Source organism: Alexandromys fortis, unplaced genomic scaffold (genome assembly GCF_014885135.2).
Source record: "Alexandromys fortis isolate MF-2015 unplaced genomic scaffold, M_Fortis_MF-2015_v1.1 scaffold_8_1_9099942, whole genome shotgun sequence".
NCBI classification, from domain to species: Eukaryota; Metazoa; Chordata; class Mammalia; order Rodentia; family Cricetidae; genus Alexandromys; species Alexandromys fortis.
The window spans coordinates 4,418,797-4,446,416 of NW_026067898.1; the positions used below are offsets into that span (position 1 = coordinate 4,418,797).

Consider the following 27,620-nt stretch of genomic DNA (forward strand, 5'->3'; position numbering starts at 1 on the left):
CTCTCGTTTCCCACTTTCTCTAAGAGGAACGTCTTTGAAACATTAGGGGACAAGGAAGCCAAGCGGTCCGCATTTCCTTCTGTCTGATATATATATTCATATACATATATATATATATATATATATATATATATGAAATGTGTTTTAAGTGTTTAATTGTAGTAAGATAATAGCAATATATCAAAGTATAGGTTCTGAGTACCTAGAACTTTTCCTCCTCTCTGAAGTAGCTGTTCTGTGGTCTAGAAAGAGGGGTAAAGAGCTACCTTTAAAAGGTGAAAGTTCTCTGGGGTTGACTGGCTGGAGGGCAGAGAGATCTCGAGGCAAGTGTGCTGGAGACTTCTCTTTGCAGCTCAGCCTACCAGTACTTCACTGGTGGATACAGTGGCAATGGTCTCAGTGCTTTGGTAACATAAGATGTATGTGTACTCCAGAACCAGACTTGAAGAGGGGATTTCAGGACTGAGGAAGGCTGACACCCTCCACTTAGAACAGAGAGCAGGAATTCTGGGTTCCTTAGCATGGGGGATGCTCCAAGTTGAGCATCATTAGCATATTAAAACCGTGGCAGGGATGAAGTAGTGGTACTCAAGGAGTTCTGGCCAAGGAATTTTTATCTCAGAGCCAGGGCACAAAGAACATCTCAAAATAACCAGGAGACTCAGGGACGTCGAAACGTTAAGATGAAAACATCAGTTGTTTATATTAAATTAATGGAGTAAATATGGTCCTTAAATTTGTTTTGAACTCGAGTGCTGCATTCTACTATTGTGGTTTCTAGCACTTACCAGGTCTAAGATCTTAATGAAGTAAAGGCCTGTGGGGAGTTGGATGCTCAGGGTCGTTTCATACGCATCGTCGCCAGCATTGAACACGGATACATTTAGCATTATGGTCTTCATGCTCCCAACAGCGAGATAGGTTTTATTTTCATATGGCCTAGAAATTAAGTAATTTAAGTAAAAAAATTCTTCCTCCATATAAAACATTTATAATATAAACTATTAACTTAGAAAAACAACCATGGATGATCTCATACAAGCAGATTTAAAACTTCCTTTTCTCATTTCAGATATGTTCAATCAGCTGCTCCCAAAGAAAAGTTTGATACTATTGTTTGATTTTTAATTAGTTATTATAAATAAATTGTTTTAATTATTATTATTATTTATTAATGTTATAATTAAATTGCTTTAATGCCCTTTTGCTTAACTTACATTTTCCTCATTATTTTGCTTTCATTTAATCTTTGAAAAGACATTGATTGAACTAGGTTCTACCTAGAAGAGGGGGAAACTGAGGAAGGGGGGGAGGAGAAAACATAAGGGGATTTTGGCAGAAGTACAGCAGAGAACCATGCTGGCCAGCAGGTGTGTGGTACAGAGATCCACTGAATGAGATTACATTGCTGGAGCAGTTAATTGGCTGCGTCTGACAAAGCTAAATGACAGAAATGATTCACTGTCCTGTGAACTGCAAAACAAAGGTCACTAGAGATCTAGACATGTGGGCACAGCCGTCAGGAAAGCCACCAGCCTGGCTGAAGCCGGGTTTCACTCAGCTCTGCTGGGCCTTGGCAATCTATACTGACAATAAAATGACTATTGGTGAATATTTGGATCAAGTGTATTCCATAAAATCCTTAAAATGTTTCAAGTATGCAGAACTTCATACAGAATGAAGATGTTCAAAGCTACAGAGCTAGAATATTCTAAACCCTTGAGCCGATTGCTCCTTTCTTCAGAATACAATGTCTACCTTTTTCAGGAGGGAAAATAAAAATAAGTAAAAATAAAATTCTCACAACTTCCAGTTACAACGTGTTCTGACTTTCTAAATCTAAATTTTCCCCATAGCCAAAGTAATTCCAAACTTAGGAAAACTGGGTTAATTAATTCAGACTAGAGAAGGATGTATGCCAAAACAACCAGGTGGAGACAGTCTAACCAAAAGACATAAAAGGATGCATAAGAACACATTTAAGATCTGTGATGTAAAGTAATTCTTGGAGATGAACGAATCGCCTTGTAAGCTGCAGGACCCAGGTAGTAAGTCAGCCACTATGCTGATTTCTCACAAAGCATTGTGTTAAAGTTCATTTCTGCGTCTCTCAGGAAAGATAAAGGACATATTTCTGAATAACTGTTAATTAACTGTTAGAAATACACAGGAATGACTCCTGAATGACCAGCTCTTGCAGAGGAGGTAATGACCTAGACTTTCGCCAAGGGCGGGAAAAGCATTGCTATTCTTTGCTTTTCTATTTATCTGGTTATTCAGGTTTGTTGCTCTTCACGCTCTTTTTTAAAATAAATGGTTGACCATTTTGGAGTCGATGTGGTTCCCTCTGATTTCTGTTTCACACTCATTCTCTCTTCCACTATTATACCAACAGTGCCGACTGGACAGTGCCTGGAGCAGCCAACTGCTGCCAGTGACTCCGAGAGAGAGAGAGAGAGAGAGAGAGAGAGAGAGAGAGAGAGAGAGAGAGATTTTAAAGAAAAGAGAAGAAGAGAGAGAGAGAGAGAGAGGAGGGAGAGGCGCAGGGAGGGAGGGGGAGAGAGAGGGAGGAAGGGAGGGGGAGGGAGGGAGGGAGAGAGAAGCCCCACTTCTCAATGTGACCCTGGGGCCCTGGAGAGCTGGCCTTTGCCTCACACACCAGCATACAGGGCATTCCTTTGTTTTAGCTGCAGCTGCTTACAGACAGCAACCTGAACACGAGATGCTTTCTAACTCTCTCAAGCTCCCGCCACGTTGAGTGTTTTCTCCTGTTAGGTAGCAGCTTAGCTTGAGCTTGCTAGGGTGGTCAATCTAAGCAGCAGTCACATCCAGGAAACGTGGAGAAGCCTATCGTACAATGCCAAGTCAGTTTCTCTCAGCAGTAGTCTACATTGGCATGGAAGCAAGAAGCTGGATTGTGGCTACCTGAGTTTTCTATGGGCCTAGAAATATAGTTACCATGTCAACAAATGAGTACCAGATGAAAAGGGCTGAGTTACATTCAAGAGGCAAATAAAAAAGCCAAAAAATGTATTGGATATGTTATTCGCTTTTTTTTTAATATTTATTTATTTATTACATATACAATATTCTGTCTGTGTGTATGCCTGCAGGCCAGAAGAGGGCACCAGACCTCATTACAGAGAGTTGTGAGCCACCATGTGGTTGCTGGGAATTGAACTCAGGACCTTTGGAAGAGCAGGCAATGCTCTTAACCTCTGAGCCATCTTGTTATTCGCTTTTAAAGGCTCTTGAAACCTTCAATCTATATTCTGTGAAATTGTAGCTAGATGGAATGCTTGTCTGTTCTAAAGTGATACAGATATTTCAAATGTCTCACCAAGAAACTTAATATCCAGTACTGTGAAGTCCTGTGATCTCCACCCTCACCCACATCTGAATATGTTAGCAGAGATGTAGCTCCTGAAATGGCCAGGCTAATGACACAATATAACCAAGGCAAAAGCAACACTGGAAAGGGAAAATTACTTTCCAAACTTAATAAGTCTTATGAACCTCAGAGTGGATAAACAATGTTGTAGCTCAAACCCGTTCCCCACACTTAAAAGCCCGAGAGTAAATCTCTAAGAAACAGGGCCACTCACTCACTAGGTAAAGATTCTGTGCCTTTAATTCTGATACTTTCTCCTATCAAAGCTGCTTGCAGAGAGGGAAGCAAACATCCTAAGGAGCAGCTCATTAACTGTGATAAGAATGGATACATGTGTCAAGCTGGAACCCAAACCAAGAAGACACTCTCCACATGAACATACATGGGGGGCCTCTCCCCCAGTTACTGCCCAGATCACTAACTTTTAAAATCTAATACTCGCCTAGTTTTATATTTCATAAAATATTAGAGAGTGAGTAATCCTTCTCTGTAACTTTGATTTTGAGTGTAGTTTCCTTTATTAAAAATATCATCAATAAAATTAACTTCAATCAGTGATTGCAAATGTATATGATCCAGCCTAGGAGATATTTCCCTGACTTTCTCACTCAGGGATCTTCAGGGCTTCAGCAATCACCAGTGTAAACTGATAATAGTCTCATGCTAAATATATACATGAAGTTTTGCTGTGTATTATCTTTTTCCCGCCCTCTTCTCCTCCCCTCCCTGGATTTCTGTTTATCTGAGAGAACTTTAATTTCTTAAAAATCTTTGGACCTTGGCTTAGGGAACTAAAATAAGTTATACAAACAAAATAAATCATATAACAAGATATATTATAAGAAACCATTTTTAAAATAAGGCTGATTGCCACATTAAAAGTAAGCAGGTCAATAGACCAGGTATCTGGAAACTCCTGCCTAAAGGTAGAAGTCATTCCTTTATTTTCATAAATAAAGTTTTCTCGAGTCCAGCCAGTCTCACTTTTGCATAGTGATAACACAGAGGAGCAACAGAGACTGGGTGCGCTGTCCCAAGAAATTTAAAATATTACTTTCTCTTGATAGAAAAGATTAGGCTAGTCCCTGCTATAGAACTTATCTGACAGATAAAATGAATTTCAAATCAAACAAGCAATGTGATATGCCTAGCCTTAACTAAAATCCATTATTTTGCTGTTGTTTCCTGTTTTGTGTTGGATGTTCTTTGTGGACTAGAGTCATAAGAGTCATGTGATATGTAGTTCCAGCTGGCCTTGAACTTCCGATTGCAGGTGTGTGTCAGTATGCCTGGGTCCATTCTTAGCTCAACAGAGGTTTCCTTTATTTTATCCTGCACAGGCTATAGGCTTTCCCCTAAGAAACCATGTAGAAGTAGAGAAAGTAATCCAGCCCCCAAGCACCCAGTAGAAGAGAAAAAATAAAGGACACCCCATGTGAACCACTTCTTCCTGAGCCTTGAATTTGAGAGACTGCACAAAGACATGGAAAAAGCAACAGAGTCGTCATCCTAAGTCCTGGTTCTCATTTCATCCTGGAGTTGACTGAGAGCTCACGGGCTATCCCCGCAGTTAGGAGGTGGCGCGATTTGCCCAGGTTGTGAACCTTTGGGCTTAGCTAGCACGCTTCTCCTTGGCAGTGCATGTCAAACGGCGAGGAGGGAGCCACGCTGCCTTTCCCCTACGGTTCCTTCATCACATTACCACCAAAGGGACTTTCAGGGTTCTCTAAAAGTAAACTTCAGCTTGACATTAAAGTTTAATTAAGACTTGTACAAGAGCTGCTTAGAAATAGATGTTTATAAAATATTCTGGCTCAGAACCAAGGCATTAGTCAGTGAACACCTTTGGGAGAGAAGCTGGCACTTCGACAAGCAACAGAAGGTGGAAGCGTGGCACGCACAGGCAGTTTCGGAGGCAGCCGCCGATCAGAGCCGCTCCGGGCTCACACTGTCAGCAAGACCCCGGGTTTAGTTTCTACTTTAAGCTATTTTGCACAGTTAACCACGGGCCTAACTCTACTCTTTTTAAACGTACGTCTCGCCGTAGATTTTGATTCTTTAACAAGATGCTGTTGGAAAGGCCCCCGTCAGCATCCTACACGACAAGAGGCAGAGCCAACTGCACATCTGGACGGGTGGCACAACAGAACCAGCGGCTTCCTCGGGACTCACAGCTCACTCTTCATTAAAGCATGCATAATGCAGGCTTGAAATTTACAAAGCTGCTTAGAATCCACATAACTGACAAGGGCCCAGGTACTGTGCACACACGGAATCCTAACTTAATAAACGAAGGAGGAAGCAAGCAAGCTGGAAGATCAGGCCATACATGTTCTCTCAGTGAATGTGACTGGGTTTTACAAGATGTTCCCCAGTACATTCTTTCTTGATAAAAAGTCAGTTTGGTCTCTGTAGCTTACTTATCTTTGTTCAGGATGGTAGGGACCGAAAAAGAAAGAAGGGAAGAGGAGGAAGGAATGAGGAAGAAAGAAAAAGAAGCCAGAGCAAAATCAATGCGAACTCTTCCTCCACTTCAATGTTTAAAGGTGCAGAGCAGATTTATTAGACAGAAAGTTGCCTTCATCAGCAAGTGTCTTCCAGTCCAAAGTCAAATTTTACACTCTTCTCTCTTTTTCTTTATTATTATTGCAGCAGAAATAAAACATGGAGGATTTCTGCCAGCTGGGATCGACCAATTAATTATCCCGCTTTACTGAATATAGAAGCAAACTTGCTAAGTTTAAGGGGAGAATTGAAAAAGAGCTTGGGGAGGGAAGATGCAGGGAGGGGAGCAGAGAAAATGTGGAGCACAATAAAAATCAATAAAAATAAAAAGAGCTTGGATGGGAAGTTGGGGAGCGAATGAGTGGACTTTTGTGCAGAAGCATGCAATTTATTCTTCCTGGGCTTTGTAAAGCCAGTGAGGCTTTTATTTTGAAAGGACAATTTTATTAGATTTAGCCTTTGAGGAGTTAAAAATGTGGTGTCAGGTGCCATTCACTGCTTACAGTCTACTCAGTGAGCTTCCCATTTCCTGCTAACAGAACCCCAGATTATTCAGGCAATAGGCCACACTCCCTTGATATCACAGAACAAGAGTTTCTAGTTCAACTATAAGAAATGAAGCCTGCTATCGAATATGATCATGACTGCATTCTCCTTGTACCATGACAGATTTGGGGGAGTTCATGCCTATCAAACTAGAGAAGGCATAAGAAGGGCTGTCTTTTCTGAGAAGCCTCAAAAAGAAAAAAAAAAAAGCAAAACAAACAAAAACGCTCTTGTTCTTGCACCCTTTTCCTTGATGAGAATGTTAGGGTTAAAATATTATAATCATCAAAAAAGCCAAGAGAACATGAAAGACAACTTTCTCTGCCCTGCCCAGGCTTCCTAGCTGTATATAAGACCTGTAACTGCTATTCCTTGCAGAAATTATGCCACATAGATTTCTGTAAGTTGTGGTTAGTCAAAGACTCTGTTAGATGAAGTTAAAAGTACTCCTAACCGTTATCAAAACAACCAGGTCATTTACATCCTCCTGACCTATATGAAAGGTCAGACTGTAAACCCCTTCTCCATAGCTAATGCCAATTATTATGATAACATCATGCTTGCTCACTATCATTTTACCGTGGTAACCCCTCTGGCGGGTTTATTGTCCCAGGAAGTTAGACACACAGGATGAGGCCTCAGCCTGATGGAACCACAAGTGATGTGGGAGTGTCATATCAATCTGTTGATTTCATTGGCTGAGCAATAAAGAAACTGCTGGCCCTGATAGGTTAAAAGATAGGTGGGCGGAATAAGCAGAATAGAATTCTGGGCGGAAGAGGAAGTGAGGTCAGACTCTGTGCTGCTTCCAGAGGGACCAGACAGCCGCCATGCTCTGCTCTCCCAGGCAGCTGCAACCCACGATGGACTTAGGCTAGAATCTTCCCGGTAAGCGCACCTTGGGGTGCTTACACACGTCATTAGAAATGGGCTAGTCCAGGTGCGAGAATTAGCCTGTAAGGGCTAGAGTTCATGGGCCAAGCAGTTCTTAAATGAATACAGTTTGTGTGTTGTTATTTCGGGCATGAGCTAGCCAAGCGGCCGGGGTGTTGGGGACGCAGCCCCGCCGCCGCTCATATTTCAACACACAAGGGGACGTGAATCAGCACTGCTTTTCATACCCTGAACGTTTTATTATTGCAGGCATCAGACATTCCTGTTCTTTAGTGAGTAACTGCATTTACATAAACAGGCTTCTAGATCTGGGACACATAATACCATTAGTGCCAGCAGAGCTACAGCCAGGAGAAGGCATACAACATATGGCCCCAATTTGCAGACGGTTGCTGAGAAAGGAGGGAAGACACCTACATGGAGAGATGCTGTGTTTCTGTCTGACACAGAATAACTTACTCCAAACACAGTCAAAGCTTCCAGTGCGGCTCTGAAAACTCAATTCAAAGAGTTCTCATTTGCACATCCCCCCAAATGAGTTATCATTAGCCTCACAGAAATAGCCTGTAGCCTTCCAAACTGACACAAACGGACTGGTGCCTACTCCTTTACGGTGGAATTCATCCCATACTAAAAACAGCGATACCTACCTTTTGGTGAACTCTCAGATGTACCAGGCTTTGTATCCAGTGCATTTTAAAAATTAAAACATCTTATAAAGAAGGCACAGTTTTTACTATTTTATAGCAGAGAAAGACGAGGCTAATAAGCTTCTCTCAAAAGGCTACACTGTTGTTAATCAGGTGGATGGGAGAGTTGATCCTGATCAGCTTGACCTCCCATGTGAAAGTCTTCATCATTACATCGCTCCCTGGTTTCAGTGTGAGAAAAACTTGTAGAAAACCATGAAACCAGAGGGGTCAAATGGGGTAGGGATGAGAGGACAGGGTAAAGGAGGGATAACACTGAAAACCTTTAAAAAAAAAAAAAAAGAACAAATGAAAACCGACTACTCTCGACGTTTCCTGATGTGTATACACATACAAATATATGGAACGATTTATCCTATACTGAGGAGGCAATTCCTCTTGCACACAAGTCAGAGGCTAGCAAGTAAAGTCTCAATGACAGAAGTAGGCTCTTGCTTCTGGAGTTGTTGGTCAGTGGGGTCCCTTAGACCCTAAAACATTACAGGGTATTATCATTTCTTTTGGTCACCATCTAGAACTTGATAGTAAGACTCTATTGCAAAAGAGGCATCTGACATGGAGGGACCAAGCTGGTCCTGATCTCGAAGCCTCATCCCTATTGGGTAGCTTTCATGACAGAAGATGCTAGGCATGCTATTCAGGAGAAAAGTAATGATCGGTCTTACCCATCTGCAAGACCTGCATACTTCAATAAGGACCACTCTGGTAAGACACACCTACAGATTCAATAGTGGTACAGGTATTATGGGAGTAACCAACCATCTTATGATTGGATTGAAGGCCCACTTCATAACATGGAACTTAAGTCTGGCATTGGGGCCAAGACCCAAGGCTTAGGTACACCATATGACCTAAGGGAGAACCTGTTACTATTATTCTACTAAATATACATAGTAGTTAACAAATTCTCAAAGGACAAATCCTTATACCCCTAGATCAGAGCATCTCTCCACTTTCATCAGAGAAGTTTCTTTTGTAGTAGGTGGTGATTAACAAAGAAGCTCACAACCTACAGAGGATAAGGAATGGCAGACTGCTCAGACCTCAATGAGACATACATATCACACTATCTTCTCCCAAGACTCAGAAATAATTTCATAACAGGGAGGACAGAAAGACTTTAAGAACCAGAGGCAGTGGTGGACTACAGATAAATCGTGTTTTATGGGTTGCACAGGGCAATTGCATGTATGAACTGAGAGCAGCCATGAGTACATGCACAAAAGTGAGCCAGACAAAATCCTAACATGGGTGGGGAAAGTGGGAACACAAAGTTTTACCCCTATCTGAGGAGCTACTGACAAAAAAAAAAAAAAAAAAGACTACTAAACGAGGGAGAATCACATTTAGCAATGTGGCCCCTGAGGAGCTGCCCGTGCTGCAGTCTGTGGACTTACACCCAGGCACACATTGGCTGCACAAAGTGGACTATATGGGGGGGGACAAAGAACACATGAAATTTGAAAGAAATATTTGTAGGGGTAGAAAAGGAGTTGGAGGGGAAAAAGGTTGGACTTGATCAAAACACATTATATGAATGTATGAATTCTCAACCAAATTTTAAAAAGTGAACTTGAAGCTCTGTTCATAGTGGAGGTTTCTTCCTTGGGTCCCCTAGATGTCAACAAGGACTTTCTGGGGTGTCAGGATAAGCATTTCCATTAAGCATTGTGAGTATTGTCCTGGATATGCCTCGAGGTCACACCTAAGGAACACCAGCTTATACTTGGCCAGCTACTCTTTAAAACCACGGGCTTGATTTTTAATTAGAAAATTACTTCCAATTTAAAAAAGTAAGTAGGCAAATTTTTTGCAAGAAAATAGAAAACCTGTCTATTCAATAATTCCGTGCTATTGGAATGAGTTGAAAACATTCTTAGTGACATTTTTTTCATATAAGTTTTGAAATCTCATTTTCTCATTAGCCAGAAGATTTGGGATGAAAGGTGACCAGGAAGACACAGAGTGCAGAAAACCACTGTCCGTTAGTGGTTAGAAACTCTCCCACGCTACAGACACACCTGCACAGCTTTTATCAAAGCCTTCTGATATACCCAAGACCATGCACATCTTAGAAAACAAATACACTAACGGAAAGCTCTAAGTTGTTTCACGCTATGCTCTTGTGCACACAGCAGTTGCTAGTCACTGTTTATTAATTACTGGAGTGACCAGTTCATTTGCCCATCAAGTTAAGGGCTCCCTGTCCTATCACTGCAGATATTAGGTCATCCTGGACACATAAAGGTCAGAATACTAATGACAGTGCCGAGAAGCCAGAAGCCTAGAGGATCCAAACAGGCTACTAGGTACGCGCTTTGTAAAATAACAAGGACAGATGGGGGAGAAGGGAAAGGATAAATAACACTCTTAAGTGGCACTACTTCAAATTTTAATAATTGGCAGGGTCTTACTGTGGGACAATCTTTGTATGCTGTAAATATGTATTACCCTCTTTGGTTAATAAAGAGCTGACTGGCCTGTGACTATGAAGGAAGACACTGGGCAGGCGAGCCAGAGTAGGAAGACACTGGGAAGAAGGGCAGGGTTGCAGGAGTTGCCACCCAGACAGAAAGTACACCCATAAATGAGGCTAAGGCAGCACATAAAAGTTAACACATTTCTATCCACCGAAATTATAAGAGCTAGCTAAAAAATGAGCCTAAGCTATCGGCTGAGCATTTATAATTAATATTAAGTCTCTGTGTGGATTTTAGGGAGTTAGCTGGCGGGACAGAAAAGTTTACCTATAGGATCTCAAGAATAAAAATATAGACAAAAGGTCGAATCTCGGTTTCTCACTCAGGCAATTAAGTAATGGTCACACCATTTCTTGTTAATGACTAATCAGAACCAATCTACAGGATACTTATAGTGCTTGCCAAGCAGCAGGCCATGGGATGTGATGCTGCAAGATACTAATTTAGGCATAGGCAATGCGGGAAGATCAGAAGAAGTCACAGCTGTAAGATTACTTAGAAAAAACATGGCCATGAGTGAATGAGGTGACCATAAATGGGAATCGAAGATGATCGGAACACAGTTCAGGGGAGGCTCAAAGAGGATACACAACAGGATGTTGTCAAGGAGCTGAAAAGAAAGGAGCTTCAGCAGGTGGTGTGAAGGGCTACCAGGTGCTTCAGAGGAAGCTCAAGAAAAACCTGGAAAGCATCCTTTGGGATGAGAGCCAAAGGTTACCCTTTCAGATTTAGCCTTTCTGGGCCTCTGACCTGCATGTGCTATGCCTTCCCACTAAGAAACTTAGAAAAGCCAGACACACACTTTAAATCCCAGCGCTTAGGAGGTAGAAATAGACAGATCTTTGTGAGTTCAAGGCCAGCCTGGTCTAGAGTCAATTCCAGGACAGCCAGGGCTACCTAGTGAGACACTGTCTGAAAAAATACAAAAATAAAATAAAAACTAAAGAAACAGAAGAGAAAGAAAGGAAGAAAGAAAGAAAAGGAGCGAGAGAGTGAGGAAAGAAGAAGAAATATGTAAAAACAACCTTTCACTTGTGCCCAGTATCCCCTCCTTGTCTTTTTCACCAACCCAGCCACTTGACTACTACCGCCCTGAGATTTTATCTTAAAATTTGCCACTGACACTTTCCTTCTGCATTTTAGATGCAAACTCCATGGCCCTTCCCATCATTGCGTTATCTTATGCTGACAAGGAACATTAATGTTGAATCCACCTTTTTACATCTCCAACTCTTACTACCAGGCACTCAACAAATGTTGAAACATAATTATGACCATGATAATGATTCCCAAAGGTGCAATTAAATCCTGAAATCTCTTCTAAGGTACAAAAAAGAAATGAAAGCCTACTTCAGAGAACCCCAGGGTTACTCACAGGCTTCCATTCTTTTAAAATGTTAATACTCAAATATATATCTGTTATGAGTGACAGAGGCATCATTTAGTGTCTCACAACAAAACATTGCCATTTTGTAGATTTTTATGATGACAACACTCATGGGTTAGTTCCTCTCTCACTGGAACCCATGTGCATTTCCTCTCTATGCACTTTTGAGGGAAAATGAGAAAACTATACTTACTTCAAAAATCCAATTTTTGCAGAAACTTGCAGGTCAGCAGAACAGTTTTCATGGGCACAAAACCTTGCAAAGTTTATCTGGAAATAGAACATTACAACCTTTATCTTAATTTCGATGTATTTAAAGAATAAGGTGTCTATGCTTGACAAATATAAAAATTCTACTTCAAATTATAACTGATGCCTCCTCCCAGGTTCAATCTGAGAATCAGTCAGGAGTTCAAATTCATAGTTTCAGGGCTAAGGAAGCTCAGTCCCTCTAGTAAAATTCCAGGACTAAATTTGTTAAGTCAAAAAAAAAAAAAAAAAAGCTTTGCGAAATTATATTAAAGACACCATGCAGCCATCTGGAATATCAGCTACAGAAACATCCTTAATCTGATTTCCCCCACTTTCTCCAGAAGTCCAACATCTACCTAGTCTTAGCACAGGAATTGGCATTGAATTGAATCCAAGACTATAGCTATATATACAAAGTGAGAGGCTTAGCTTTGTGGAAACATTGAACGATATTCAATGGTAGCCTGTCATGAAGTTTTTTCAGCTTACTCATCATTTTAAAGGATCCATGTACACTACAGGGTGTGCATGGACTACTCAGGAAGACGCAAGGGGATACACTATGTCAAAGCAAAGATAGAAAATAGTTCACGGCGATGGAAATAGGTGAAGAAGGGGGAAAGATACAATGAAGGAGGGAATCTAGAAAGTCAAAGGAGGAATCATGCACACAAAGTGGGAAGTGGGCTCATGGCATGACATCAAGTAACTAACTCTCAGAACAACTGATGTCAAACATGATTTCTTCAAGGAAAGAAAAAACTTACATACGTTTTACATAAATATTTATATACAAGACGGTATTCTTGTGGCTAAATACAAGTTCAAACATATTCAGTTGAATATCCCAAAGGGACTATTACACACACACACGCACACAGAGAGACAGAGAGACAGAGAAGAGACCAAGAGAGACATATTTTAAATCTATTTTCATTAACAATTAACAGCCCACAAAATTTCTAAACAATTCAGGCACATTTCAATTAATTTTGTCATATTTTAAAAATTCTTCAGTTAGATTACAAAATATTTCAAATGCAAAAAGAAGACTCATACCATTTTCCTAATCATGTCTTTTTCTTTCTTCTGCTGGAGGATTGGCTGAAGTGGTGGGAATTCCTCTGTGTTCCTTTTGGTAATCACATGATGCCCAAGGTGGTATGTGGCCTCGACTTGAACAGGCGTGAGGATGTCTCGTACATCTTTCTAAGGGAATTAAAAACCATATGATTAATTAAGAATAGATACAGAAAACTCCCTCCTTCTAAAGGTCCAGATGAGACACAAGGACACAGATACAAAACCCACGTTTTAACAGAATTGCTTCAAAAAGCTCGGAATCTGTGTTCTTTTTGCAGTAAAGAAATACCTCTGCTGCTGTGACAACACACAGAATATAAAATGGAAAGTGGTTACTATATAATAATATTTGCAGAAGTCTGCGTGTCAGCTCTTTCCCTTCTCTGCTATTCGCTACAATTCCTGCAGTTTGGTGTTGGAATATAAACGTTTTCATGTACACACTCAGTAAATAATTTCAAAGTCCTCCTCAATACTTTTATCCATTTAATATCACCCTATATCCTTACAAAGAAGTAACATCTCTCAATAAGATTTTTAAAATCTTTTAGTAGACTTTGTATTCAGTTTTATTCATTCAAGTTCATATTTATTATAAAATTTTCTCTTCGTTATTTATTGTAGTGACCCTTTCCCCTTATGTTATCTAACATCATGGCTGGTAATATAAGAAAAATGTTAGCCTTGTACATCTAAGTTAATTGAATTTTCTTATTGTGATAGTTCTATTGTTTGCTTGCTATTATGATACACAAAAAGATAGAGTTCATAGAGTTATCATCAATCTCACAGCAGTGGTAACCATTAAGGAATTCATTCTGCTTTGTAAAGGGTTCTTTTCTAAGTAGTGGCTTCCTGATCTATACCTAACACTTCTTGTGTCTACTCGTATTACTATGTGAATGATAGCACTTGTGAATGATTAGGTTAGCATTCATTTTCCTACGTCCCCAATGACACAGCTCATGGGTTCATTTCAACATATTGTCATTGCTTATATTTTAATCTTAATTTCTACAGACATCTATTAGTTTTATCTCTTTTAGAAACATTTCTCATGAACTTTGAATGTTTTGTTGTATTTGCATTTGATTATTTACTTAATAATAATTTAATAGTTAATAATAGACATAATCTTAAGATTATGTCATCTTATTATCAAATTTATTACCTGGCATATGTATAAATGAAATAATATAATCAAGTGGAAATAACCTGAAAGCATTCGGGATTCATTGAAATCAGCACCACAATAGATTCAAAAGTTGTTCTGGAATTGAAAACACATGCATGGGATTGAGGCAAGATACAAATTCTGGTGTCAGTTGCTCAAGACTCACTAGACAGAAATGGAGTATCTGAAGTCTGGAGAGGCTACTGTGATCTCATGAACAAAGCAATCCATGAGCATTTATAACAGAAGTCAACTGAGCATTATACGGAATAAGACATGTTAAACCCAATACACACAAGCATGTTAAGCACAACAAAAGGTAAAATAAGAACAATCTCAGAATCTGAGAGAGCTTGTTTTGATCAACAAATAAAGCCCACAAGCATCAGGACCATGTAGAAAATCCATGCAGTCTTCATTTTCCTTGGCATAGAATTGTTACTATAGCTAGAAAATAATTTGAAGAACCAAGCACAAATTTTAGTGTCCATCCTATGAACCATTTAAACATTAAGCTCAGATGGATGCAAACTTCCTATGTCCTTATCAATTTATGAGTTGCATTTTAAGGAGTGCATCCAGCAAATTCTTCCTAGGCCATTCAAGAACTCAATTATTTGCACCTAGGACAGACAGATTTTTTTCCTGCCATATCCTTGAGTAGCCCCAAGGAGAGACATAATATGTACAGTGAAGGAATGAAGAAAGCACAGACACACAGAAAAGCTGTGTCGGAGGTCTGTGCATGCTGCTGGCATAGGGCCAACCACACAATAACTGGGAACCTCAGTACACATCTAGTCTCTGTAAGAGGTCTCTAAAAGACAGAAGTTTCTGGACGGGAACATCAATAAGGAAGAAGTTGCTGTTGCTAGTTTTGATACACACCAGTCAATTCCACAAAAATACTCATATGTGCACATACCATCAACATTTGCCCTTGGACCAGTTCCAAGTCTGACCCACATAAAGAAGTCTTTGCCATTTCCAGGAGTCTGAAGCCCTGGGTCCTTGGCATGGGCGTGCCCGTGTCAACAACATATATCACTCACTGAAAACTTCATCTGCTCCGTATACATTCTTACGCAGCTTCCTTGTCTTCCCACGTAAACCTACACTAAAGCCTTTTATCTGAGTTCCTAAGAGCAGACTCATAATTCTCCTACTGAGTCACATCAGTGGTCCAGGTTTTATATATGGTCCTTTCACTATTGGAGCATGGCTCAGCGTTCATTTCCTAAAAGCAAATTAAATGGCTTGATTTTCATGAGCTAGCAATCAGTAGTATTTAATGGATAGGATAAGACCTATTTTTAATATTACTGCTGTACTGTTCACACGATAAAGTCAATTTAATAAATTTACAAAGGCGGCACATACTACATAAAGGACTGCATGTATTCATTGTCATTTCCACAATTATAAACAGAAAGGATCCAACTGTTTCATTTACATTATGGATACTCATATATTATGATTAAAAAATATCTGGTCTAAAGGTAGGAAATTAGTGTCCAAATCTTGGGTCTCTTAGGTGAGGAGGAGAGGTAGAACTCCTGTTTGTGGCAGAAAAGGTAAGCAAAAACATAGCCACAGTTTCATGATAAAGCTTCAATTAAAAAAAAGTGTTAACTGACAGTCCTGAGATTCTTAATCTGTCTGAAACAGGGATTAGATGTAAGATTGACAGCTGAGTCTTGGTGGCTATGTCTACTGACAATAGAGCGCCCCTTACATAAATGTCCCTGGGGATAGAGATAAGTTGATACCACTGTATGAGAACTAGAAATCCAGGACATTTTCCTACATGTGTGAAGTAATGAAGGGTCTTTATCTTGAAAAGACCTTGGATTCATAATGATGTCATTTATATCATGGTTTTGATCTCTAATATGGGCTTTTAGAGGATCATGGGAAAAGATATTCTGGAAAGCAATCTGGCCCACCATGACTTGTGATGGGAAAAGTTACCCCCCTTTACCCTTGAATAGCACCCATGCCTTAAAGATTCATAAAAGCATCTTTAAAGATCTGTGCAGTTAGCCGTCCTTTGAGGGAGCTGTTGAGGGAACGGCAGGGCTGCGTCCCCGGCACCCGGCTACCCGCATGGCTTACTTATGCCCTGAAATAATTACAAGGAAACTGTATTCTTTTAAACACTGCCTGGCCAGGATAGTTTCAGTTTCTTATTGGCTAGCTCTTACATATCGATCTAATCCATTTCTAATAATGTGTAGCCCACGAGGTGGCTTACCAGAGAAGATCTTAACCTGCGTCTGTCTGGAGTGGGAGAATCATGGCGACTCCTGACTCAGCTTCTTTCTCCCAGCATCCTGTTCTGTTTTCTCCACCTGCCTAAGGGTTGGCCTATCAAATGGGCCTAGGCAGTTTCTTTATTAGTAAGAAATCACTCCCACATCAGGGAGCTTTCTTCAGTCTCTCTCTGGAGTGAAAACCTTGCTTTACTTTATTAAATAAACTTCTACTTAATGTGTCTCCACACTCAACTGAATTATTTACTTCAGGAAGATAAGAACCTAGAGGCCATGTAACAGGTCCTTTACTACTGATATAACCGAGGCCAGGTTATTTATGTTTTGTTATGCTATCTGAATATGACAATGGCAATGATGATGGCGGTGATGTCTGCATAGCGCTGGGGTGGTTAGATAGCATAATATATGCAAAACACTTAGATTTTAAAATATTACATATCTATTACTTTAAATGTAGCCAAGTAAGTCAGCCAATCAAATGCTAAAATTTAGCTTAATAAATGCCAAGAAACATTTGCAGACATAAGAAAGTGAGCCTATTGTCACTCAAAGAACATTATATAGAAAATGGCGTAGCAACTATTAGATTTATAGTATCAATGGCACCTGAAAGACCTGGAGACTGGGCTAAGTGTTCAAGATACCCGACTACTTTTTTATTCTTTTATCTCCAGATGGTCTTTATTAAATTACTTGGCAAATGATCATATCAACAGGAAACCTTGACCATATCAGAATGCTGCAAATCAAAACCCAAATCCCTAGTTATCCACTTGCAAAAATGAAACAGCTTGAAGCCCTGTATATGACAATAGGGAACTTGATTAAATTATTCCCTGGGCATAGGAACTAGACAGTCACTGAATGTCCCTCAACGTGTCCACTGTTTGAACTCTTCTCGACAAGCTTGCTTTGCCCGAATCACGTTATCTAATTCATACTAATTCTCCATGAGGTCTTCTCTACATCTGGTGTATATTACTTTCATTATCCTAATTAGCTATTAATTATGCTTTCTCATACTATAAGAATGTGCATGTGCTTTTGTAAGAAAATCACACTTGTTTAACTTCATCAGCTCCACCTAAAGACAGAAGCGAAATCAAACATTAAAAATGTCTTAAAGTGACAGAGTAAGGATTTAGGAGAGTGAGGATTTGTGAAACTTGCTTAAAAGTTTATTGTACTTGAACTGACAATGCTACTATGTTAAAATAATAAAATTCTATGACAGATTTTATGTGAATTTTCATAACATAGCACCCATAAGAATGCAAAATAACTCATACTTAAAATTAGTCAAAGTCTGTATTCTTTCTCTTTCATACATCTCTGTATGACTGGCCAACTTGAGTTAGGAGACTCAATCTGTAACTAGCATGACAGTCTCACTGTAGTTACACAGATTTCTGGCACTCAATCTTGGAGCAGAAATGAATTATGATATATGGACCAGCTGATAGTCTTCTGTGCTTAAAAACTAGCTTCTTTGCAAATAACAGTTCATTAAGCTATGTACATATGTTGCTCAAAACTGTAAGCAATTGTGACAGATAATAATACAAACAAAACACTAATCATTTTGAAACAATCGTTATGGTGAGAAGATGAAGCTTAGAAGTTATCTAAAAGACTTATGTGACAAAATAAGCTAGCTTCATTTAAAAACCAAGGTTTCAGAAATATCAGGGCTTAAGGTATTATGGTTCAGATCTGACATGTCCCTCCAAGGCCCATTTGTTGGGTTTGGTCTCTAGTGTGGCAAAGTACAGAGGAGGTATGTCTGGATGAAATTGGGTCCTGGGACTCTGATCTCATCAACAGGGTAATTCTTTTTATGGCTACCTATGTTGAAGGGCTATGGGAAGATCCTGGCAACTGAGCAGATGGGCCTAAATTCAAAGGAGTGGGTGCTGGGCCTATCCTGTTTCCAGGCCCTTCCTCCCAGGCCTGCTTCCTGGTTGGGAAGAGGCTGTGTCTCATAGATCCTCACATGGTAAGCAATTCACACCCCTCTTCCCCAACATGTTCTGTTTCATCCTAGGCTCACAAACAACGGAGCTGGACAACCATGCAATGAAGCCAAAATAAGTTTTTCTTCCTATAATTTGATCTATCTCAGGTATTTCATCATGGCGGCATAAAGCTAACACAATCATCTCCATAGGCAGGCAGGTGTGTTTAAGGTTTTATTAGAATGTGTTACTGGGAAGGCACTGAAGCCCGGGGCCTCAGGGTATGATTGACAATGACAGGTATTGCTCTTGCCTGTCTCCCAGGATAGATTAGTTTGCACCAATGGTTAACGAATAGTAATTTGACAAGGTAAACGTGTTTTATCTCAGCAAGTTGACAACTGAACACAAGAATATTCCAAGAAAACGTTGTTTCTTGTGCAGTATTTTATCTGAATTAATAAAAAAATGGTGTAGCTAGTTCCTTGGGCTAACAAGGTAACTGTAGACATCTTTGTGAACCTCCTTTTCAAGTGTCTAATGTAGGATCTGTCAGTGAACAGCACAGACTGTCTTCAAACACCTCTCAACCCATCTGTCACCTCTGCCTCTGATGGAAACCTCATCTGACCTCAGTGAGAGCAGTTATGTCAATGCTTGTAACCTATTATCCACCAAAACCCTCTGCACAGCAGCTAGGGTGCTGTCACACCGAACCCATGCACACTCAGACTTCTACAACGGATCTTCATCTCCCTCAGGAAAACCCACAGATCCCATCAGGGCCACCTTGCAAGTGCTCCCCCCATCCCTACTGCCCATTTCTTTGTCGACCTCACCTCTCCATTGTCCCTTAAAATAACCTGCCACCTTCTTGTCCTAAAGCATTTTTACCTAAGCTCCCAGAACCTTCTACTCCTAGACCTGTCCTGGAGCATTTTACCTAGCTCCCAGAACCTTCTATCCCTAGACCTGAGATTCTGGGTGCCCAAGCCAGCGGCACTGGTATCACCCAGGAACTTGGGAGAATGGCAAATCTTCCTGTCTTCTGCACACCCACACAGCATGTAGTATCTGAGAAGTCCTATAGGTGTTGCTGTTACGCACCGAAGTTGGGAGCCACTGCCTTGCATTTGTGGTCCACATCCTTGCTCCTTTCAAAGTCTTTTCTCAGACGTTACCTCCTGAGTGAGCTCTGTTCTCACTTATATTGTACCCTGTTTACTTCCCACCTCCCTACCCAGCACGCAGCTCTTTCCTGTAGTCTGTTCCTTCTTAATATATTTTGCCTTATCTGTATAATCTTCTAAAACACTCAAGATTTCTTTTTCAGTATGCTTTTGCCTCTTACCACTAGCCTAGAAACTATGTGAAGGTAGTGTTCTTGTTATTTGTCATTCGCTGATAATGTGTAAACGTCTCAAATGGAATATGATACAATGTATTTAATAATCACTTAGAGAACATAGTGAATGAGTAAACTTAGTTTAATTGGTATCTGAATGCTGAGTGTCCTGGACATGAGTACACTATTCTAAACATTTACTTTTATTGATTTGTGTGTATACAATGTGTGCGACAGATGTGTGTGCATGAGACAGAGAGAGAGAGAGAGAGAGAGAGAGAGAGAGAGAGAGAGAGAGAGAGAGAGAGAGAGAGAGATGTGTGGGAGACCAGAAAAGGTCAAAGCCCCTGGAACTAGTCCCAGGCAATCATAAACTAACTAATATGTATACTGGGAAATAAACTCGTGTCTTTTGGGAGATCAACAAGCTGAGTCACATTTCCAGCCCTCTGAATACAATGTCAAGAAGTATCAGCACATCTCCTTCTAAGGGATTCTAGTCAAATGTGTGCATTTCTGATATTAGATATCTTTAGGGGACAGAAGAGCCAGGCAGATCACTGCAGTATAGGGCTTGGGATGCAGGTAAGTGCTGGAGAATCTGCCTAGGAGACTGTCGTTGCTTCCAGCCTTGTGAAAATAATAAAATAATAATAAGCAATAAAACATTCATGATAAAGCCCAAAGTCAACAGTGTACCCTATTATCACAAAAGCCATGGCAACTCTGCAAGGACACGTACAACAGAGCACAGAAACCTCTGGTAAAGTATAACTACTCCAAATGTGTTCGGAAGAAAATGTGCAATTTGGACGATCCCTTATTCGTAGGAATCATGCCAGGGAACAGGGCTAAACAAACCAGCTCCATTTGTTGCTATTTTTACAACTTAAACACAACCTGTTTCCTTGAGCACCTCTAATGCTGGTCCTCACGTCGCACTGAAAATGGCCTCACCAGCTCTGTCACTGACTAATGTAAGACACAACACACCTGTGAAGGAAGAAAACGAAAGAGCCTCCGGATCCCCACCACACCACCGATGGCTGCATTAATATCGTCCTCTGTGTCTGGCTGTCCGTAGCTTTATTCTAACGCAGCAAACCCTGGGAAGGATGGGGACACGGCTTGGGGATTCGTGCTCTCCGTACAGCACGGTGTACCAGTACCGATACATGTTTGTCTATTCCTGGAAAAAGCTTCTGAGGGAAAATTATGTCCCAAGCTGGGGTTACTATTTCAGATCCCAAAAAGGGCTCTTAGGAATAGTTTGGTTTTCTTGTGACAATAGATTTTCTGATGAAGTACATGGTTCCCTAATGGGGGAAAAAAAAAAACTGGCACAGCTTCATATGCTAAAATTTAACCAATGTGAGGAGCTTGATGCTCGGTTTGGGAATGAGTGTTTTAATAAAAGAAGCATGAAATTCACTGTGCTCTGGCAGAAATATCTCCCAAGCCGTGGTGAGAGCTGTCACACTGATCCACAGATGAGCCCCGCCATACTGCAACTGTAAAGCTCCCACTGGCACCCCAATAAAGCTGGAGCAGAAGCGAAGAATCCAGGTGCATTCATGCTGCCTTCTCCCTAACTGGGGTCACGGAAAACAAACTGACATGCCGCCCCAAACACACTATAGAGAAGAGCTGAGGCTCAGCAGAATGACCCACGAATGTTCGCAAGCAGGTGGGTCAGGGAGGGCTGGGAAAAAGCTACTGAAAGGGAAAGGCAAGTCTCTGGATGCAAGGACACAGGCAGAGACAAAGATACATCAGGAAGTGGACTCTCCATCCTCCTGTGCCTGATGTGTTAACGGGCACAGGAAGCTAACAGTCCATAAACACACGTCATATAGTAAGTTACTACCGCGTGGACAGTATGGATATCGGTATTTCATAGTAAGCTTTCCTTACCCGCATGAATGCCTGGTGTGTCCTACACTTCTCTCCACGGCTCGAAACCCACACGCTTCCTGTGATCATGTCTGAAGTTCCGTTAGAGAAGAAGTAAAATCTTGATGGCGTCTCTGCCTTTCTGTGCACATCCAAGCTCACGTTGTAAAACAAAACTGCACAAACAGGGAAGAACCGTGGTTAGCATACCTGCTCGAGGCGCTGGGATGGTAACAGTTACATGCCATACTGGAAACACCTCAAGTTCCTTCATTAGATTATTTTTACACAGTTAAATTGATATTAAGAAAATAAAAATACACCTTCAAAACTGTTTTTAATAAAATAAAAAATGATTTATTAATATTTTTACAAGTTTTCATTATGAACATCTTTACTTACTTGCTGAAGCCTTTCACATGTAAGAATATGAAAAACCTACTGTCAAAATCATTACTAATAATACAAGCCTTTGGTCACGTTTGTCTACATAGCACCTGGTAACAGAATTACAGATAGAGCTCTGAGCTCCACCATTGCTCAGGGGTGAATCCATCTTGTGTGATTGCAAGGCTAACTTGAAATGCAGCAGGGTTCACTTATTTCTGCTTTTTTTTTATACGCTTGATATTTTTAATTTTCCCATATAAAATGAAAGTACAGGTCATAAGCTACCGCTTTATAGGAAGCGATTACTTTCCTTTCAGTCCAATCCCAATTTCTCATCCTCTAGGATTCTGCCGCTCATAGTCTGACCCTCTAGAGTTCATCTGTGCAGAAGCAAAAGTACAGGAACTTTCTCTCGACTATCCTAGTGGTTTGAAGGGCTGGTTTCAAATCTGACATACTAAATATTTAGCTGAAAAATAAGATCCTCAGATGAGATGGAAAAAAATGTAGGATTAGAAGTGCCGTAAAATCATCAATACAGATTCTAGCAAGGAAGTGAGGCCCATTTCCAGAATCTAAGCAAGTCCTCTACAAAGGGAGTGGAGCATAGCCCTCCACTGATTTGCCCTCACTGCACAGGAGTAAGGATGTGTAAGTGAAATTCTACATGAAGCATTCATTTATATTTTTAGATCAACTTCCATTTCTGAAGGTATTTTACCCTCTCATCTCAAGGCAACATGAGCGTAAGACCTGCATTACTCTTACATTTCTTTCCAAATCAATCCGTTAACTGTCATTTAATTAGAAAATAAATCCCAAATCAATTGACTTCAAAATTTCAATAACTGTAATTCAATAACCTAAAGAGCAAGCGAGAGCTACAACTGAGGGATCTATCATTAAATGCGTCACCTGGTGCAAGCAAAGGTAATGCAAAAGAGGGAAATAAAAACCTTTTCCCATCAAGAGGAAGAGCACTTTTTCTCAACAAGGACTCATTTGACGACAATTATAAAATATGTTTTACAAGAACACTGTGACTATTCATGAGTTTTATAGTTTGCCTTCAGACATGATGAAAAACCATCCAGTGCCATGGAGCTGGAAGAGCAAGGAGGCGGCCATGTCCATCCATGTGTATCTTTCAGATAATCCGCCAGCTTGTCTATGCTAATGTGGAATTCACTCTGGGGTCACACTCCCCAGCTGCCAACAACCAGAGGAGGGTTTGCCCGTCTCCTTATTACTTCAGCTCTGGCCAGGGCTCTTCAAGAGCATTATTAAAAATGTGTCTCATAAGGTGCAGATGCTGCGTTCACTCTGCCCTTTGCATGACGAACTTGTTCAGCCTGAACCCTCTATTGTACATACAGAGTCTGGCTCAATGAGTATTTGACAGCCTCTGTGATCTTCATATAATAGCAGCCTATAAGGTTACTGCACAATCAATTTTTCAATTACTAATAGTCAAATTATGATCATTCCAGGTATATAAATGAATTACTGTGGACCACTTTTATTAGTAGCTATTCTAATATTGTGTGTGCATGCATGTGCATGTGTTAAGAGTTTGGATTAATTATCATCTTGGATGATCCACATCAATGCTATATTCTCTATGGCAGACAATTAAGAGATCCCTTTATATAAAAAAGGGCACAATTCTCAGAGCTGATGGAGGCACATATTATATATACTAACTTATATTATAAAATAAGTATAAATTATATATAATCAAAATTCAGGTCTGTTCTCCAGCTAAGCTTCTTTATCCAAATATGACAGCATATATTTAAAAAATAACTCCCTCCTACCTACACTAGCTCCAAGTTTTACGAGCTCAGCAGAGCCGAGGATGTAACTCGGTAGTGCAGCACCTGCACAGTGTCCTCAAGGCCCTCAGTTCATCTCCATCACTGTCAGAAGAGCAGTAACAGCAATAAAAACATTTGAAAGGAGCCTTGTTCAAGCAGAAGAGCTGCGATGTGCTCTTTTGATCCTGAAGACTTCCCAGGTTAAGCACAGAGGGCTCAACTTAAACGAAAGCAGCAAGTGAAGCCCCTGGCACTACCTTTTAACGTCAGTGCCAAACCTTCTATGTGCCCCACTTACTGATTCGAACGACTTGAGGACCGAAAAAAGGATGGGCAAGAGGTATAAATCCAAAGATTATTTATTCTCTGTCAAGGAACTGTCAACCACCCATGGCAAACAAACAAACATAATTCACTCCCAGATTGAGGAATGAGCTCCGTGTTACTTTGGTGGCACACCCTTACCGATGTAGCTCGGGACTGCTTTGCCCTTGTATGAGAAACAGAGTGTCAGATCCATGCACACAGAGGGAAGTCCATTTTCAGTGCAGTCAAATATCGTTCTGTTTATTGACTCGGGATGACTTAAGGATGCTTCCACAATCACTACGGGCCTTGTCCTAAGAAGGCAATGAAATTACTAATATCAATTAGAGAATCATTTTACCTTAAGACAATAATTACTTTCCCAACAACCAATCAATGCCATTTAAATGCTTACACAGTAGTATGTGCATACATGCTTGGTTATAGTTTGTGTAAAGATCAAGAGTTTTCATTTAAGTGTATAAAAGCATTGATTTTATCAGATGTCTGTTTAATTAAATCTAGACAAGGTAAGAAAAATGCCCCCAAAATTTAATAATAAACCTCGAGCATACCTAAAGGAGCATCAGCAAGGCCACTGCTTTTGAAACTTGCCCCCCACTATCTACAATTAGGCCAGACCATCAGTAAGCAAGTTTCACGCACATCCACCTCACCTTAGCAACACTGCAGAATCAGACCGAAAAGCACCAACCGCTACATCTGGAGGGGGAAAATAACCAGCAAAGATTAATGATCACTATTAGTTAAAGGGAATTACCTTGCAGCCACAAATACTTAGCTGCATATCACCTTCTGCCTGTATCAAAACATCATTTACAGAAAATTTACTGGAAAAGACAAGATAGCATCCTCAGATCCATTCCCCCAGAATATATTCACTCAGAAATAGTAGTGATCCTTTCACAAGAAAGCAAAGAAGCTGCATGCTAGGGACTTGTGGCATCACTACCAAACGACATCTGATGCGTTGAGAAATATCCATACAGAAGGCTCCTCTCGTGTCTTTTAAAACAGATTTCTCTGTTCTTTTCATCATGTTTGACTGATTTCTTAGGTACTTCCTTCTCAAGAACAAAGGTTCTTCTATCCAGTCACTAGCAGTATAAAACTGATAAATCCCTTAATCATTTCAGGTCCAGCTCCAAAGCTTGAACATTTAGGAACACAATTAAAAGTGACCCGAAGCCCTACACATTGGTTTTCCATGTTCACAATAAAGCAGCATCCACAAAGGAGCTTGCTTTGGTCCAGAAACTGGACACAGTCTCTACTCACCGACATATCCATTGTTGTCTGCATCAATTTGTCCTGAGATAGACTGTCCAAACATCCTTAATGATTCACTGATTTGAAGTCCTTCGATTCTCTGGGGAAAAAAAGAGTGGGTAATTTTGACAGGAAGTAGTTATTGAATAGCTAATATTTACAAGACATCAGCTTACTTAAGTAATGGATCTTCTGAGGCTTTCTCGAAGACAGTAACTCACAAAATGCATTCTAGATAAAGCAAACTCTTTAAAAGAGGCAACATTTCCTACACTTAAATAGAGATGAAATCTATTTTATTACTAAAAATTTATGTTGTGATAAAGGCAACATTTCACAGTACAATTTTTAGTTTTTCCAAAACAATTCCTATTCCCTGTCTTAGGATTTTTTTCAAGTTCTGTGTTTGCTTCCTTAATCAATATAAATAAATAAACAAATTACTTGGAAAATAAGATGTCTATTACTATTTACCAGTTCCTACTATTTAGTTTTATGACGAAAGTCTGCTGGTTTGGGAAGACTGCTTCCTAACATTGAAGAACACCCCTGCCCTCACTCTGCTCCATCCATTTCACTTCATGTCTGGACGCTGAATCAGAAACGCATGGTTTCTGTTCACAGTGAGAAAAACTCACTATCTTTCATGCGACGCATACCTAACTTCTCTGTTAAATATGGAGGTCCATTTGCCTATAGAGCTAGTGAGTCTTTGGAAAGTCTTTTCTTCCCAGAATTTGAATGTCTGTCTTTTTATGCACTGAGATGCTCTGAGTTTTCAAGTTAGAGAAGTGAGAGGGTTGTCATAAAATTGTGTTGAGGTGCTATCAGTTTGACTACTGTACACTGAAAGAACCATGGCCTAGCTCTGCGAAGCATGAAGCTTTAGCTGCAAGAAAGAACAGCTGCTGTCCAAATAGGCAAACTTACAAAAGCATGGCCATCGCCTTAACAAAACATAGACATCTCACACACACACACAGACTTGAGTACTAGGCTAAGGGCAAGAATATGAGTCAACTAGAACTCTATGGGAATAAATGGCTTAGAGAAAATTGTTCTGAGAGTTAGTTAAAACAGGATCATTTACCAATATTATATAGTGAAATAAAATGTGTAGTATTTGAAAGAGAAAAGCATTACCACATTAAGAGCCACATGGTGAGGGGGGTATGTTAATAATTAATGCCTCTTTGGAAGGCCTGTCTTACCTGTGAGTAGGTGGATGAGATCCCATCTGCTCGGCCATTGTAAATGTAGATAGCACCTCGCAAATCGTCTTCTTGTGGAGCCCCAATAGCAATATCTGTTGGATTTAAACAGTAAAAAATTTAGAAATTCTTGATACCAAGAATGATCTTTGAAAACTTGCCTTCATGACCCTAAAGGCACGTGACATAATATAAAAACTCCCTCTTACATAGAAGCTCAACCACTCTTCCAGGAAAAAAAGAAAAAAAAAACACACTAATATCATAAAGTTCAGGATAATTCATGGAAAATAAGAAAGTGGGTGGATTTGAAGGACACTTTTCACCATGGTAAAGCTTACAGGGGCTCCAGGCATACCTCTGGGTGCCATCTCAGCTCTGCTGCTGCGCCCTGCTATTCCACGGACCCCCCAGTGTTTAACGTGTGTCTTGGCTTCCTCAACCACAGAATGAGATAACAGCAAGATGCATGCTTAGTAAGAAAGGACACGATACATCCTTACATAGAACAGCATCTAGCAGGTTATAGTATGATATTATATGACCACAAGAACCTTAGTTTTGAGCTTCTAGACTTTTCCGTGCCTTTAAAATGACTTCTGAGTCTATTCTTCTTCCAGTGGTATATACTGGGGATATACAGTCATACATACAAACAGGATTTCAGAAAATGCCTTGTTTTGAAAAATAAAGAATTTATTGTGATCCATATTGG

The 27,620-nt window shown here is 40.2% G+C and overlaps 1 protein-coding gene across 1 annotated transcript in view; it reads right to left on the bottom strand.

The window, feature by feature from the left end:
* Nucleotides 1–27,620, bottom strand: part of Itga4 (integrin subunit alpha 4) — a 68,347-nt gene that overhangs the window by 12,035 nt on the left and 28,692 nt on the right. The window contains exons 11-18 of the mRNA XM_050120612.1: nt 26,906–27,000; nt 25,704–25,794; nt 25,082–25,127; nt 24,564–24,718; nt 21,913–22,067; nt 13,225–13,374; nt 12,107–12,183; nt 789–939 (exon numbers count right to left, since the gene is read on the bottom strand). Of these exons, the coding sequence (XP_049976569.1) occupies nt 789–939; nt 12,107–12,183; nt 13,225–13,374; nt 21,913–22,067; nt 24,564–24,718; nt 25,082–25,127; nt 25,704–25,794; nt 26,906–27,000 (920 nt within the window). The remainder of the gene's footprint in view (nt 1–788; nt 940–12,106; nt 12,184–13,224; nt 13,375–21,912; nt 22,068–24,563; nt 24,719–25,081; nt 25,128–25,703; nt 25,795–26,905; nt 27,001–27,620) is intronic.